The following is a 14,932-nucleotide window of genomic DNA, read 5'->3' as shown; positions in this document are numbered from 1 at the left end:
CTAAAACGCCTCCAAGTCCTGGAATTGTATGGGACTAAAAGGAAGCTCATCATTTGCTTTATATTCTCTTGGTTATTTTGCAAATTATGCTTACTATATTCTTGTTATCCAGTGTAAATAGTCATCATAAATTTTTAGTATTTAGAAATGAATCAAACTAAAATTTAATCTGCAATACCATTTCAAAATTCTATGATATCTCATTCTACTTCATTTCAGTGAAGAATATTAACTTCCCAAATCTTTTGTCGTTGAAAAAGATTACCATCAAGATATTGTCATTTATCAATATAATCCAAATAAAGAAGATAATAGGCTTGAGTATGATTTATAGATGTTATAGTATAGTGTGCCAAAAATCCAAGCAGGACTGCATATTCGTTTGTATTTTGGCAAAATTAATGAAGAACTCTGGATCAAATTAAACCAAATGCGTTTTTAATACGAGTTCGGAATCATTGGATCATAAATTAGCATATACATGTATGCTTTTATTAAGGGGATAATAATACTTATACGTCTACGGACATTATGACATGAATCACATACAACCATAAACTTATATCAAAGTATAAAACGCTTAGGGGAAAGGGGTCTTTTGCTTGCAATATATAGCGGGTTGAGCGGTTGGCGTTTAGCGTTTTAAACAGTAATAATAAGCGGTGTATGATTTCTTGAAATATATCTAATCGTCTTTGCAGTAGTCGCAGAAACACTTGATAGGTTTGCTTTTGTGTTTCTTCTCGCATTTACCGCCTTTAGCACCTTTGAAACTCCTGCAGTTTTGACGACACAACGTGGGGAAGAACTTAGGGTTACAGAACGTGGGACCTACGTCCCCGCCGTACTCCTCCAGGCATTTGAACTTCTCGTCGGCTCCTATCTTCTCCGGCGACTCTGCATGTTAATTATAGTTAATCTTATATAAATTGTGACTTGTGAGAGTGGTAGTTTCGTAATAATGTACTTACCACCAAGAACGGCGAGGAAGAAGATGAACAATGCTACGAAGATGTAAACAGACTTCATTTTGCTTTGTTTACTGTTTATTGTGGTGTGGAGATGTATCTGCCAGTGATGTTTTATAGTGACATGCAAATGATTGGACCTCTTTTTCATACACTTTTTTTTTTAATAATATAACTGTGTTAAATAAAATATCTAGAGACACGAACGGTCCATCCATATTATGACGTATCAGAAAAAGAAGAGACTGAGAGTACTATCATGATTGCCTTTATAGTTACAGACATTTTTCACGTGATTTTTTTAAGCTCCACTATCTTTATATTTCAAACTCCTGAGTTTGCCCATTACTTTAATTTTGTATGCACCATCGATCGTAGAAATATGTATAATTTTTTTTTTAGTTCAATATTTTGGTTGCTAATGGTACTTTTTCGTTTAAAAAGATGTTAATGGTACTTTGAAGCTCGATACCTTTAGCTATCTATAAATTAAAAATCATATGTTTATTTATAAGTTCAGTAATTTAAAACGAATAATAAAACTAACAACCAACCAAAAAGAATATAGATGTGCCACTCTATAGCCAATTCAATATTTAAGTTATTAGAACCATTCAACCATGATATCATTTAGACACATTGCTACTTGAAAAAACCAAAACATTTTTTTGGTTACAAGCTTCATGAACCTCTTTGAAGCAAATATATAGAAGTTCTTCAAAAAAAAAAATATATAGAAGTAAAAGACTCCGAATTAATGAAGAATAAATGTCCTTGATTTAATCTCTCTCTAAGGCTAAGTTTTGACAGCCGTTCAAAAAAAAGGCTAAGTGTTGACAGCCGTTCAAAAAAAAAGGCCAAGTGTTGACTACAATTCGCCAGAGTAACCGGCTAGATTAAGGACTTAATCTACAGTAAGGTTTTAGCATATTGTTTACATTCTGAATAATCTTTAGGGGAGTTAAATCAACGAATAAGCTGAGAAAGATGATTAATGCTAAATTTAGGGCACGTACATACATAATAGTAGTAATTAACCATAATCTTGAAAGAAAAAGAAACCACTCTAAACTTCATAAAAAGAAGATGGTTATTTTAGCAAATGGATCGTTATAAATTTATAACCCAAACATACATGAAATGATACAATGATACAACACATACAAACAAAGTGACAGTGGTTGACGGTCGATGAAATTGACGGTCGATGAAAATGTTGGACATTATTATTACATGGTCCACATACATTTATCGATTCATATGGAAGTAGATACGGTTAGATCATTTCCAATATTTTTTTTTATTTTTTTCTCTAAAATAAAATAACTTTATAATAGAGTTGAATGTTACTATATTTTTGACTTCCGCAGAGAAAAAATATGGGCAGAACGGGGGAACAAACGTTTTGTCAATAATTCAACACTCTCAGTTATTCACAACGTAAAAGTGAAACCTTCACTGTTTTGGTTTTTGCTTTTTTCAATCAATTATTCAAAACTGTAGCCACTTTATACGGCTCATGAGTTTGTCCATTACTTTTTTTTATGTCTTTGTGAGATATGGCTATGAGATTAGTCATGAAAGCAATTAGGACCAAAAAACTATACTGCAATTTGGAAAGCTGTTAAAGGGTGAGGTCGGGGGTTCGAATCTCCCCAACAACCTAATTATGGGGCAAGTAGTTCCCATAATGGAGGGGTTGGGGTCGACGCGCTGCAGCGCTGTGAGCCTGGGTCCCACGGGACGGGTTGTCATAATAAAAGTCGACTTTTATGTAACAACCTGCCCCGTGGGACCCAAGCTCACAGCGCTGCAGCGCACCGACCCCAACCCCTCCATTATGGAACACCTTCCATAATTAGGTTGTTGGTGAGCGTCGAACCCACGAGCTCACCCTTTAACAGCCTTCCCACAAGACAAGCTGTCACCAACTGCAGATCAATTGGTGACAGCTTGTCTTGTGGGAAGGCTGTTAAAGGGTGAGGTCGTGGGTTCGACGCTCACCAACAACCTAATTATGGAAGGTGTTCCATAATGGAGAGGTTGGAGTCGGCACGCTGCAGCGCTGTGAGCCTGGGTCCCACGGAGCGGGTTGTTTAGCTTGGCCAAAACAAAAAGAGAGAGAGTTCTTGTTATCTAGACGAGAAGAAAATCTGGTTGTGAACGAGAGAAATGAAACAAATTGCTTGGTGGTGACTGGTTAACGGTGATGCCTCAGGCGATTTAAATACAACGAATGGTGGACAGGTGAAGTTTAAGGACAGAAACAGAAACAGAAACAGAAACAGAGGAATATATATATATTAATACTTGATATTGGTTAACTTGATCAATATATATATATATTAATACTTTGAACATCAATACTTAGCTATTCAAAAAATTTAAAATCATATATTGTGATTCTTTCTAAGTTGAGTACTTCAAAACGAATAATAAAATTAACAACCGACCAAAAAAATAGTTATGGCCTCTAACAATTCCAATGTCTAAAACTATAAAAAAAAACGTGAGTTTAGCCAAACCCATTCTTCTTGTAACCCAAAACCTTATTAAAAGAAATCTGCAACCTATGAGCAGCCAACACATGTTTTAAACGTACCTCCTATTCTAAGTTAATACCATTTTGCCGACAAAAGAAATTAAACAAATACCATATCATGCTTAGAGTTTGCCTAATGTCTTAAATCTCATTTTTATTGTACTTTGGGGAATTAAATGTATGAATATGCTGAAGAGAGGTGATTGCTAATAATTTAGGGTACAGATATATACAAGATTTAAAGACAACAATCACATAGTCCATTAACCAAACTCAATTCAGTTGTCAGAACCAGTTTACAATACAAAATCTCCGTACACTCCTTGAAACAGAACTACATGTGAAGACCAAAACATAACACTACTAATGTTTTTTTTTTTTAGTCTGAGAGGCTAAGAAAAACAGAAGTTGCAACTCCAACTGCGTACACACCAATCGCCGCTCCGATAAGGTTCTGACCTGACCGAGTCACCGCTCCGATCCCAGCGATTCCGGCGATTCCTAACGGAATCCTACTCGCCACCGCTTTCCTTGCGTTTCCCACGACGGTTTCCGTGAAAACCTCGATGGCCCATTCCTTGAACTCCTCCGGCCCGAGAATATCCGCCGCCGTGACTCGGGAGGCGATGGCTCGGAGGGCTGAGTCGACTTGGGACTGACTCGGAGGAGAAGGGACCCACCTGATGATTAGAGGGAAAGAGGGGAGGTTCCGGTGGATGTGGGCGGCGGCGGAGAGGAGTTGGTAGGGGCGAACGCCGGCGAAAGCATGCTGAGAGAGAGAAAGAGACTCCTCGTATGCTGAGTCACAAGCCGAGTGGAACTCGGGCGAGTTGGATAGAGTCGTCGCTTTGAACCCGATATTCCCATCTCTCTCTCTCTCTCTCTCTCTCTCTCTCTCTCTCTCTCTCTCTCCTCTCTTTACGTGAGTTACGTGATGTGATTAAACCTAAAGTTTACTCTCTGACTCTCTGTTGCTCACACGTCACTATTGATTTTCATCCACAGCCGTTGACGGTAGTCACACACATTAACATATGTACAACTTACTTACAAGTGGATGGATGGCAGAGTAGATAAGAGAGTTATTTTATTCGGCACTAACCATGATGCCAACAAACATTTGAGCCTTAAGATACTTCAGGCTTTTTTTATTTCACTTTTATTCATTATTAGTACAATATTACTCGGACATTTCCACGTTGATTGTTACACAAACCATGACACATGCAACATTATTCAAATACCACTTAGAATCTGATCAAAAGGTGGTTTGTAATTGTCGTGGCAGAAGTCGCATAAGCACTTACCTCTATTGCCCTCCGAAACGCATGTTCCACCTTTAGATCCCTTGTCCTCACGGCATCTTGTATAGCAGAACGGTGGATATATCAAAGGCGCACAGAAGGCGAAATCCACATCACCACCGTATTCTACCAAGCACTCGGTATCCTGCGCTTCTATCTCTGGCACTTCTGCTCATGATATATATACAGAGAATACTTGAGAATATAGAAATCACATTTATAATGAAACTATCACGTAGAGATACTTTCTGGATCATTTTTATTACGAATCACACAACTTTTAACTGATACATGTGAATGAATACGGAGATAGTTATTTACCAAAGATAACCAAAAAGAGCATGAAAAATACGGTGAAGGAAGAAACTAATTTCGTTGCCATGGCCATCTTCTCTTTCTCTCTTTCACTTTGGAGTTAAAGTGTGTGTAAATGTTCTATGATATTTATCTTGTTATAAAGAGGCCATGCAGCTTGTGATAATTGATAAGAAGAGTAACAACTTTTGGAGTTTTCCATATTCCTAATTAGAAAACGTGAAAATTGTTTTTCTTTTAATGTCAGTGTCATTTCTTGAAAGAAAAATGTTACTTTTAGTCCCAGCCCAGTGTTGTTTTAAAAGCCCAATACATTCTAGAGATGAATATTGATGAAACCGTATTGAACCAAAAATTGAGCAAACCTGAGTAACATAAAAGAATGTGTTTGGCAAAAATTGAGCAAACCCTACCATTGGGCTGAACGGGGGAACAAACGTTTTGCCAATAATTCAACACTCTCAATTATTCAAAACATAAAAGTGAATCTTCACTGTTTTGGTTTTTGTTTTTTGTTTTTTGTTTTTTGTTTTTTGTTTTTTGTTTTTTGTTTTTTGTTTTTTGTTTTTTGTTTTCAATCAATTATTCAAAACTGTAGCCACTTTATACGGCTCATGAGTTTGTCCATTACTTTTTTTTTTTAATGTCTGTGAGATATGGCTATGAGATTGGTCATGAAAGCAATTAAGACCAAAGAACTATACTGCAATTTGGAGGAAGTCTTTTAGTTTGGCCAAACTAAAAGAGAGAATTATTGTTATGGAGACGAGAAGAAAGTCTAAGCTGGTTGTGAAAGAGAGAAATAAAACAAATTGCTTGCTGGTGAACGGTGATGCCTCAGGCGATTTAAATACAACAAATGGTGGACAGGTGAAGTTTAAGAACAGGAACAAACACAGAGGAAGATATTGGTTAACTTATATCAATATATATTTAACTAGGGTTCGCGCTGGGTTTTGACGTAATTAAATGTTTAGATCGACATTTTTTTTAGTTTCAAGATAATAATTATCTGTTTTTGTGTAACATTATTTACATGTGATCTTTGTTTATATAATATCTAATGATATCGAGAGCTGAATTAGCTGTTGTTGACCAAATTGCATAATTATATTATTGTGATTCTTGGAATGATATAATATTTTATTTTTATTGAGACGATGTATTTATTTTTTTGTTTGATTTATTTGAGGTAATCCATTATCATATTTTTTTTTTAGATTTCTTGTATATACGGTTCGTCAAAACTTTGCAATTAATTTCTTAAATTAAAAAGTGCAAGAGACGATGTTACGATGCCGTTTTGCTTTCTTTAAAAGTGTGTCGATGTTTGTATTTTATTTTATTTTACTCTTTTTAAGCAATATGTTTGATTATGTATAATTGCTCATTTTGCTTTTCCATCAATTTTAATATTAAATTTTTGGTTTTTGAGTTTAGTAACACAAAAGAAAAAATATTTGTGAGATTAGAGATCTTTTCGTTGGTTTGAGCTTATGAAACATTATCTCCGTTTGAAAATGAGTTTAAAATCATTGTTTATTAGGATATTTTTTAGTTCCTGTTGATTTTATTATTTTATTCTATGGGATATTATAAATAAATGGTGAAATTCACATTGTTAGAATTTTTAGTGGAACGCATTTTGGAAGTGGGTTCAATAGTAAAATGAAAGTCAGCATTATTGCATACTATAATTTTGAAGGGTGATACGATAAAAGTCACGTACATACACAAATAAATATGTATCCTACCATTTTTGATACAATTGAACATTTTTGAAGAGTGATTTTTTATAAGTACATATGTTAATATGACAATACTATTAGTACAAATCTTTATATGATAACAAATCTTAACATTGTTTTAACAAAAAAAAAATCTTAATGTCGTTGCTCTATTTTTGGAACTAAATATCCAATTTTCCTAAAGAGTTATTATTGGGTTCAACAACCAATAGAATTTCGTTATTTCATATTTAATATCTTTTATAAAAAGAAATAAAATATTGTCGAGTTATATAATATTTTTAAAATAAAAAAGTAACAAAAATAAATAAAAAATAATAGTAGTTACAAAGAAAAGAAGTTTTAAAAAAAAAATTTTAACAACGTCAACAAAACGCTAAACCCTAAATCATAAATACTAAACCCAAAATCCTAAACCCTAAACCCTTGGGTAAACCCTAAACCATTGGATAAATCATAAACTCTAAATCAAAAACACTAAACACTAAAACACTAAATCCTAAACCCTAAACCTTTGAGTGTTTAGTTTTTTTTATTTAGAATTTTAGATTTATCCAAGGGTTTAGAGTTTATCCAAGGGTTTAGGGATTAGAATTTAGGGTTTAGGGTTTAGGTTTTTTGCTGACGATGTTAAAAGTATTTAAAAAAAATAATCTGTAACTATTACTATTTTTTATTTATTTTTTTACTTTTTTTTATTTTTAAAACATAGTATAACTTGACAATATTTTATTTCATTTTTTAAAATATATCGAATATGAAATAACAAAATTCTATTGGTAGGAGAACCTAGAAGTTCACCCTAATGAACCCAAAAATAAGTCTTTCCTAAAACCCTCACAACTTAATTTCAAATGGGTTTATGCTATGTTAATCTCATGAAAATTATTACCATTTTTCAATGATTCAAACGTAATATTAATCTTCAGAAAAACATGTAAAACCACAATTCAGAAAGAACATGTAAAATCACTTATGCAACTACCGTGGCTCTTGTGGCTCGTGACAACCAATAGCCCGTTGCTTGATCATGTACCACCGTTCCCTTCGTAAACAATATCGAGAATCACAGTAGCTATCGCAACCCAAGAGTAAATATCCACTATATTGGCCACAAATTTTAAAGCAGATTTGAATACTTTTATGCCTGCATGAAACTTTTCAGCTGCACCATTGCAAAAGGAAGAGATCAAATTGACATTTCAAACAACATCAAACACTAATCGCAAATGAAACTAACATAAAAGTAACAGTTGCTTGTACATACCAAACAAAATCCATTGTTTTAATCTGTCACATAAAGGCAAAATCAAGAAGAAATTTGAAATTTTAATTTATAGTGAAAGAAAAATACAAAAGAAAAAGGCTTCGTCAATATCAACCGTAGTTTTTGGACTATTGGGATTAAATCATAATTGCAAAATAAAAATATAAAAACTGATTGTCTTGTCTACATTTATGGGTGGAGACTTGGTTCCAGAACTTGTCGACCCAAGCATAAAGCTTCCTCCTATTCTAGCTCCATTAATGGAGTTAAATCTTCCATCACTTTAGTTGCCACTTTCTTCTCCTCTTGTTTCTTAGACATAAAATTTGCTTGCACCAAGCGATCAAATGCATTCCAAGCGCTTAAAGATATTACAACAACACCATAACCCGGTTAAGTAGAACCAGTTTGATTAGAAAAAACAGTTTGGATGGTTAAAATATTGATTCGGTTTACCGTCTGTGTCCAACCAGAAGATAACGTTCCGGTTTCCCTTAGCCTTCTTCTTCTGCTTGTTTAGACCAGTTCATGAAGAAACAAAGCTACCTTAGAGAGACACGTGGCAAGCTTTTGTGTTTCCTATTATCTGACTTGTCATGCCCAGGAGTGTAGAAGGTGACCTGGTCTAGATCATCCAAAAACAGACCATGTTACTGAGAAATATATTACTTATGATGCAAGAAGCTCAATGAGAATGCAATTTATAGTATTACTTTAACAATGAAGCTTCTTCCACATGCCATTCTTTTCTGCCCTACGCGAGTAATTCTCATATTATTGATTGCTCTTCCACTGCTCGATCATAAGCATATCAAAAAACAGAGCAGCCATTAACTCTTCATAATCAAGAAGAACTTGAACGTAGGCGTAAAGATAAACAGTACCGTTAAGAAGACGTGTGAAGAATCGGTTAGATTCAGTTCGACGCCAGCTTTCATAGACATAAGCAGAACCTGATACATCATATAATCATAAAGATATTTAGTTTTATTCTTGATTCATACAGAGTTTTTGTCAGAAACTTATCAATTTACTTACTGTTTTGTGATGGTTTCATTGCATCCTTCAACACTTTCTCACTGGACTTCTGAGCTAATTTTCCATTGAACCAAAAGAATTCTATTCCCCTTTTTCACAAAAGAATCTCCAGAAGATCCTAAAACAAAGTATATTGGCTTAAAGACAATGCTCTTCTCACCAGGAAGGCCGTATCAGACATCTTGATATTCTCTAAACATCTGAGCAGCACTGAAACCGTTGAAGACTCTTTCCATTTATTTACAATATCAACACGGAATAACCACTCTGTTGGGCATGGATGAGATTTGTTTTCTTCAGTAATATCCTGCAGATTGCTTAAAACTATCATACAATAATCTATTTTTTAAAACAAAAACATTGTTGAAAACTAAAATCGACTCAAGCAAAAAATTAACATATGATATTTGACTCAAATGGTATATATAACATATGAGATTTATCTGTCCCCACTATAGACTCTCGTCTGAATATACTAAGCAGACTTTATCTTAGTACAGTACCATCAATGAATTTCCCCATATGTAGCTTCATACCTTCTATGAAGTAGAGCATTAGTAATTTTTTTTTATACGTGGCAATCTCTTGACTGTAATACAGAAACCACGACCAAAGCTCCCCTTTTCACCAAACTCAGCTTGTAAAGACTTTCACTTTAAATCATCATCTGCATTTGTTTGAGCCATTGTCAGATTAAAAAGACAGAGGAGCTTAACAAAATGAAGAAGCAAACATTATAGGAACTAATTAAGATCACGTTATTTGTAAATCTTACAGGAAAAAACTTGAGTTTGGCCATGTTCGTTTGCTCACCCAGGTGATCCATCTGGGTGAAGATGCAAATCGATATTCGTTTTGTGCATTATAATGCTACATCCAGATGGATCACTCAGCAGAATTTTTAAAAATTCATCTCAAATTGTCACCCAAATGAAGGTGAGTCTTGATGGTGCATCTGGATGCAGATGCATCTAGTTCAGTCCAAAATGATTAATGACAAAAATGACTTTTTAAAATCAAAATATTATTTTCAAACCATAAATTCTATTTTTTTTGCATATACATTTTTCCGCTATAACCAAAAAATACATTTTCTCGCAAAAACTGAAAAACACACATTCCCGCTAAAACCGCAAGATGCGTTTTTCCGCAAAAAAAAATGTAAAACACACATTTCCATAAAAACACATTTTTCGGTCAAACCAGTAAAATCGCACTTTTCGACCGAAATCGAAAAAATGCATTTTCCCGGCAAAATCGAAAAAACGCATTTTCCTGGCAAAACCGAAAAAACGCATTTTTCCGCCAAACTCCAAAAAAAAACGCATTTTCCTGCCAAAACCCAAAAATACATATTCCCGCCAAAACTCCAAAAAACATTTTCCGGCCAAAACCGCAAAAAGCATTTTCTCGCCAAAACCGGAAAAACGCAAATTTTCCGCCAAAACCAGAAAAACACAATTTTCCCGCCAAAACCGGAAAACACAATTTTCCCGCCAAAACCGGAAAACGGAATTTTTCCGCCAAAACCAGAAAAACGCAATTTTCCCTGCAAAAACCGGAAAACACAATTTTCCCGCCAAAACCGGAAAACACAATTTTTCCGCAAAAACCGAAAAACAGAATTTTCCCGTCAAAACTTAAAAACACAATTTCCCGCCAAAACCGGAAAACAGAATTTTCCCGCCAAAACCGGAAAACAGATTTTTCCTGCCAAAACCAGAAAAACACAATTTCCCGCCAAAATCGGAAAACACAATTTTCCCACCAAAATCGCGAAAAAGCTTTTCCCGCCAAAATCACGAAAAAAACTTTCCCGTCAAAATCGTGAAAAAAAACTTTTCTCGTCGAAAACAGTTTTCCCGCCAAAACCGCAAAAATAAACTTTTCCCGTCCAAACCGCAAAAACGTATTTTTCCGCCAAACCCATAAAAAGGTATTTTCCGCCGAAACTACGAAAATACACTTTTTCGCCAAAAACATATTTTTCCTCAAAAATGCAAAAATATTTTCCGCCAAAACGGTAAAAATGTTATTTTTCCGCCGAAACGTTAAAAATTATATTTTAGTTATTTTATTAACAAGTCCACCTGGATGCAGATGGAAGTTAAAAAATGAAATACAAACGAACATAGTTGCATTCAGATGATTCATCTGGATGCATGGACGAAATGAAGAAACGAACAACACCCAGATGGAGCATCTAGATAACACATCTAGATGGACCATCTGGATGAATCTTCCAGATGTACAAACGAACAAGGCCTTTATTTTTTAAATCGCCGGAGCAACCTTGGCTTCAAGGAGAAGCATATTGATGCCCATAACGATTTAAGAAGAAGTCCAGACGAATCGACTGAGTGTAGCCACTAACCGTTCATGTTTCCCTTTGCCAGGGAGAGGAAATCACCGCATCAACCTAACCTCAACCGGAGAGGAACATTTACTAGATTTCAAATCAGAGAGAAGAACTTTCGAGTTAGGCCCTGTTCGTTTGTACATTTGGAAGATGCATCCAGATGGTCCATCTAGATGTCTTATCCAGATGCTCCATCTAGATGGACCATCTGGGTGTTGTTCGTTATGCATCTAGATGAATCATCTGAATGCAACTATGTTCGTTTGCTTTTCATTTTTTAGTTTCCATCTACATCCAGGTGGACTTGTTAATAAAATGATTAAAATATAATTTTTTACGTCTCGGTGGAAAAATAGCATTTTTACAGTTTTGGCAGAAAATATTTTTGCGGTTTTTGAGGAAAAATGTATTTTTGGCGAAAAAGTGCATTTTTGTTGTTTTGGCGGAAAAATACGTTTTTATGTGTTTGGCGGAAAAATGCGTTTTGTGGTTTGGATGGGAAAAGTGTGTTTTGCGGTTTTGCCGGGAAAAGTGTTTTTGACGGGAAAAGTTTTTTTTTCACGATTTTGGCGGGAAAAGTTTTTTTTCACGATTTTGGCGGGAAAGTTTTTTCGCGATTTTGGCGGGAAAAGTATTTTTGCGGTTTCGACGAGAAAATTCATTTTTCCAGTTTTGGGCGAGAAAATGCGTTTTCCAGTTTTGGCGGAAAAATGCGTTTTCCGGTTTTGGCGGGAAAATTCTGTTTTCCGGTTTTGGTGGGAAAATTGTGTTTTCCGGTTTTGGTGGGAAAATTGTGTTTTCCGGTTTTGGCGGGAAAATTGTGTTTTCTGGTTTTGGCGGGAAAATTTTGTTTTCTAGTTTTAGCGGGAAAATTATGTTTTCCAGTTTTGGCGGGAAAATGTGTTTTTCCGGTTTTGGCGGGAAAATGCGTTTTCCAGTTTTGGCGGAAAAATTGTGTTTTCTGGTTTTAGCGAGAAAATGCATTTTTCCGATTTTAGCGAAAAAATTGCGTTTTTCCGGTTTTGGCGAGAAAATTGTGTTTTTCCGATTTTAGCGAGAAAATGTTTTTTGCGGTTTTGGCCAGAAAATGCTTCTTGGAGTTTGGCAGGAAAATGTGTTTTTTGGGTTTTGGCGAGAAAATGTTTTTTTTTTTTTTTGACGGGAAAATGCGATTTTTCGGTTTTGGTCGAAAAGTACGATTTTACTGGTTTGGCCGAAAAATGTGTTTTTATGGAAATGTGTGTTTTACGTTGTTTTGCGGAAAAACGCATCTTGCGATTTTGGCGGGAAAGTGTGTTTTTTACTTTTTGCGAGAAAATGCATTTTTTGGTTATATCAGAAAAATGTATATGCAAAAAATAGAATTTAGGGTTTGAAAATAATATTTTATTTTTAAAATGTTATTTTTGTCATTTATCATTTTGGACTCAACTAGATGCATCTGCATCCATGCACCATCAAGACTCACTTTCATTTTGGTGAGAATTTGAGATGAGTTTTTAAAAATTCAGTTGGGTGATCCATTTGGATGTAGCATTATAATGCACAAAACGAACATTGATTTGCATCTTCAGCGAGATGGATCATCTGGGTGAGCAAACGAACAGGACCTTAGCCATGTATGAGAAAATAAGTTTACTTTGTTGATTCAACAGATCGAGAAGATGGATTTGAGAAGATGAAGGTTTAACTTCTTATATTCGCAATGACACCGTCTCGCAGAAGAGAAGTTCACATTCAAGGCCAGATCATGGTTGCTGGAGTTAAGAAAAGGTTTAATGAGACGAATCTGTAACTGGTAACGTTTTGGTTGATGAAAAAGAAGATCAGACGACGAAGAACAAAGAGCGGAGATGAACATTGTGCTATTAGGGTTGACTGCTATCGCTGATTCTTTTAATGAAACGCGACGTTTGACAGGTGGGACACGTATCGACTCTTTGTACAGCGACTTTCTGAGCTGGAATCCTAGGTGGCAGTCTACGGAGTTAGCAAAACACTCCTTTATATAATTAGATACTTTGAACATCAATACTTAGCTATTCAAAATTTTAAAATCATATATTGAGATTCTTTCTAAGTTGAGTACTTCAAAATGAATAATAAATTAACAACCGACCAAAAAAAAAAGAATTATGGCACTCATACAAATCCAATGTCTAAACTATCAAAAAGGTGATAGAGTTTAGCCAAACCCATTCTTCTTGTAACCCAAATCCATATAAAAAGTTCTGCAACATATGAGCAGTCAACACATATTTAAAACGTACATCCTATTTTAAGTTAATACCATTTTGCCGACAAAAAAAAGTAGTGTTTGCCTAATGTCTTTTACCAAGTTTGGGGAGTTAAATGTATGAATATGCTGAGAAAGATGATTGCTAAGAATTTAGGGTACCGATATATACAAGATTTAAGGGAAGATTTAAAGACAACAATCACATAGTTCATTACCAAACTCATTTCAGTTGTCAGAACCAGTTTACAAAGAAAATCTCCGTACATTTCTTGAAACAGAACCACGTGCGAAGAACAAAACATAACACTACTAATGTTTTTTTTTAGTCAGAGAGGCTGAGAAAAACCGAAGTTGCAACTCCAACTGCGTACACACCAATCGCGGCTCCGATCAGGTTCTGTCCTGACCGAGTCACGGCGCCGATCCCAGCTATTCCGGCGATTCCTAACGGAATCCGACTCGCTATCGCTTTCCTCGCGTTTCCCACAACGGTTCCCGTGAAAACCTCGATGGCCCACTCCTTGAAGTCCTCCGGCCCGAGAATATCCGCCGCCGTGACTCGGGAGGTGATGACTCGGAGAGCTGAGTCGACTTGGGACTGACTCGGAGGAGAAGGGACCCACCTGATGATTAGAGGGAAAGAGAAGAGGTTCCGGTGGATGTGGGCGGCGGCGGAGAGGAGTTGGTAGGGGCGAACGCCGGCGAAAGCATGCTGAGCGAGAGAAAGAGACTCCTCGTACGCTGAGTCACAAGCCGAGTGGAACTCGGGCGAGTTGGATAGAGTCGTCTTGACTCGCTTTGAACCTGATATCCCCATCTCTCTCTCTCTCTCCACTCTTCTCGTGAGTTACGTGCGGATTAAACCTAATTATTTTCTGTCGTTCACGCGTCAGTATTGATGTTTATCCATAGCCGTTGGATTAACTGTAATTTTTTCTTTTTTAACACTGAGTAATTCCATCCAACGCAAAAAGCCAAAATACAAGGTAAGGCATTGGTGATCATACACCATGCAAAAACAAGGAAAACAAAAGTTCAATGCAAACTCAGTAGGGCTGAAAGACAGGCACATAGGCCGATAAGAACAGAAATAACCACTAGAAAATAAAAATCCAAGGTCACATGGATGAAAGTAGCAGGATGGAGACAATG

At 35.7% G+C, this 14,932-nt stretch overlaps 3 protein-coding genes, 1 long non-coding RNA gene and 1 pseudogene across 6 annotated transcripts; all 5 read right to left on the bottom strand.

Moving 5' to 3' along the window:
• Positions 1 to 458: 458 nt before the first annotated feature.
• LOC106391830 (defensin-like protein 197) lies at positions 459 to 1,175 on the bottom strand. The gene is made up of 2 exons (XM_013832550.3): positions 972 to 1,175; positions 459 to 897 (listed from the first exon to the last, which is right to left on the bottom strand). The coding sequence occupies exons 1-2, from the start codon at positions 1,117 to 1,119 to the stop codon at positions 686 to 688; spliced, it is 360 nt and encodes a 119-aa protein (XP_013688004.2). The 5' UTR covers positions 1,120 to 1,175; the 3' UTR covers positions 459 to 685.
• A 2,538-nt stretch (positions 1,176 to 3,713) lies between these two features.
• On the bottom strand, positions 3,714 to 4,394 carry LOC106391833 (annotated as a pseudogene).
• Positions 4,395 to 4,580: 186 nt separating this feature from the next.
• Positions 4,581 to 5,224, bottom strand: LOC106391834 (defensin-like protein 2). Its single transcript, XM_022701585.2, has 2 exons — positions 5,136 to 5,224; positions 4,581 to 4,982 (listed from the first exon to the last, which is right to left on the bottom strand). Exons 1-2 carry the CDS (start codon positions 5,200 to 5,202, stop codon positions 4,747 to 4,749), a joined length of 303 nt encoding a protein of 100 aa, XP_022557306.1. The 5' UTR covers positions 5,203 to 5,224; the 3' UTR covers positions 4,581 to 4,746.
• A 2,339-nt stretch (positions 5,225 to 7,563) lies between these two features.
• Positions 7,564 to 9,809, bottom strand: LOC125585708. Of its 3 annotated transcripts, none has more exons than XR_007322694.1 (4): positions 9,183 to 9,809; positions 9,029 to 9,097; positions 8,858 to 8,936; positions 7,564 to 8,769 (listed from the first exon to the last, which is right to left on the bottom strand). It is a non-coding gene; the product is annotated as an uncharacterized LOC125585708 (long non-coding RNA). The 3 variants fall into 3 exon arrangements; XR_007322696.1 differs by having other exon boundaries at positions 8,858 to 8,898; positions 9,183 to 9,807; XR_007322695.1 differs by lacking the exon at positions 8,858 to 8,936 and having other exon boundaries at positions 9,183 to 9,794.
• A 4,095-nt stretch (positions 9,810 to 13,904) lies between these two features.
• Positions 13,905 to 14,909, bottom strand: LOC106394511. The gene has a single exon (XM_013835071.3). The coding sequence runs from the start codon at positions 14,595 to 14,597 to the stop codon at positions 14,103 to 14,105; it is 495 nt and encodes a 164-aa protein (XP_013690525.2). The 5' UTR covers positions 14,598 to 14,909; the 3' UTR covers positions 13,905 to 14,102.
• Between the last annotated feature and the right edge of the window lie 23 nt (positions 14,910 to 14,932).

This window comes from Brassica napus, chromosome C4, assembly GCF_020379485.1.
Source record: "Brassica napus cultivar Da-Ae chromosome C4, Da-Ae, whole genome shotgun sequence".
NCBI classification, from domain to species: domain Eukaryota; kingdom Viridiplantae; phylum Streptophyta; class Magnoliopsida; order Brassicales; family Brassicaceae; genus Brassica; species Brassica napus.
This window is presented reverse-complemented; position numbering and strand designations above follow the sequence as displayed.

What these genes read in the sequence shown, in the direction of transcription:
- LOC106391830 (XM_013832550.3), bottom strand. Translation starts at nt 1,119, where the DNA reads ATGAAAAAGAGGTCCAATCATTTGCATGTCACTATAAAACATCACTGG. An exon ending in CTTCCTCGCCGTTCTTGGTG is followed by an intron (nt 898 to 971) that starts GTAAGTACATTA and finishes ATTAACATGCAG; the next exon opens with AGTCGCCGGAGAAGATAGGA.
- LOC106391834 (XM_022701585.2), bottom strand. Translation starts at nt 5,202, where the DNA reads ATGGCCATGGCAACGAAATTAGTTTCTTCCTTCACCGTATTTTTCATG. An exon ending in GCTCTTTTTGGTTATCTTTG is followed by an intron (nt 4,983 to 5,135) that starts GTAAATAACTAT and finishes TATCATGAGCAG; the next exon opens with AAGTGCCAGAGATAGAAGCG.
- LOC106394511 (XM_013835071.3), bottom strand. Translation starts at nt 14,597, where the DNA reads ATGGGGATATCAGGTTCAAAGCGAGTCAAGACGACTCTATCCAACTCG.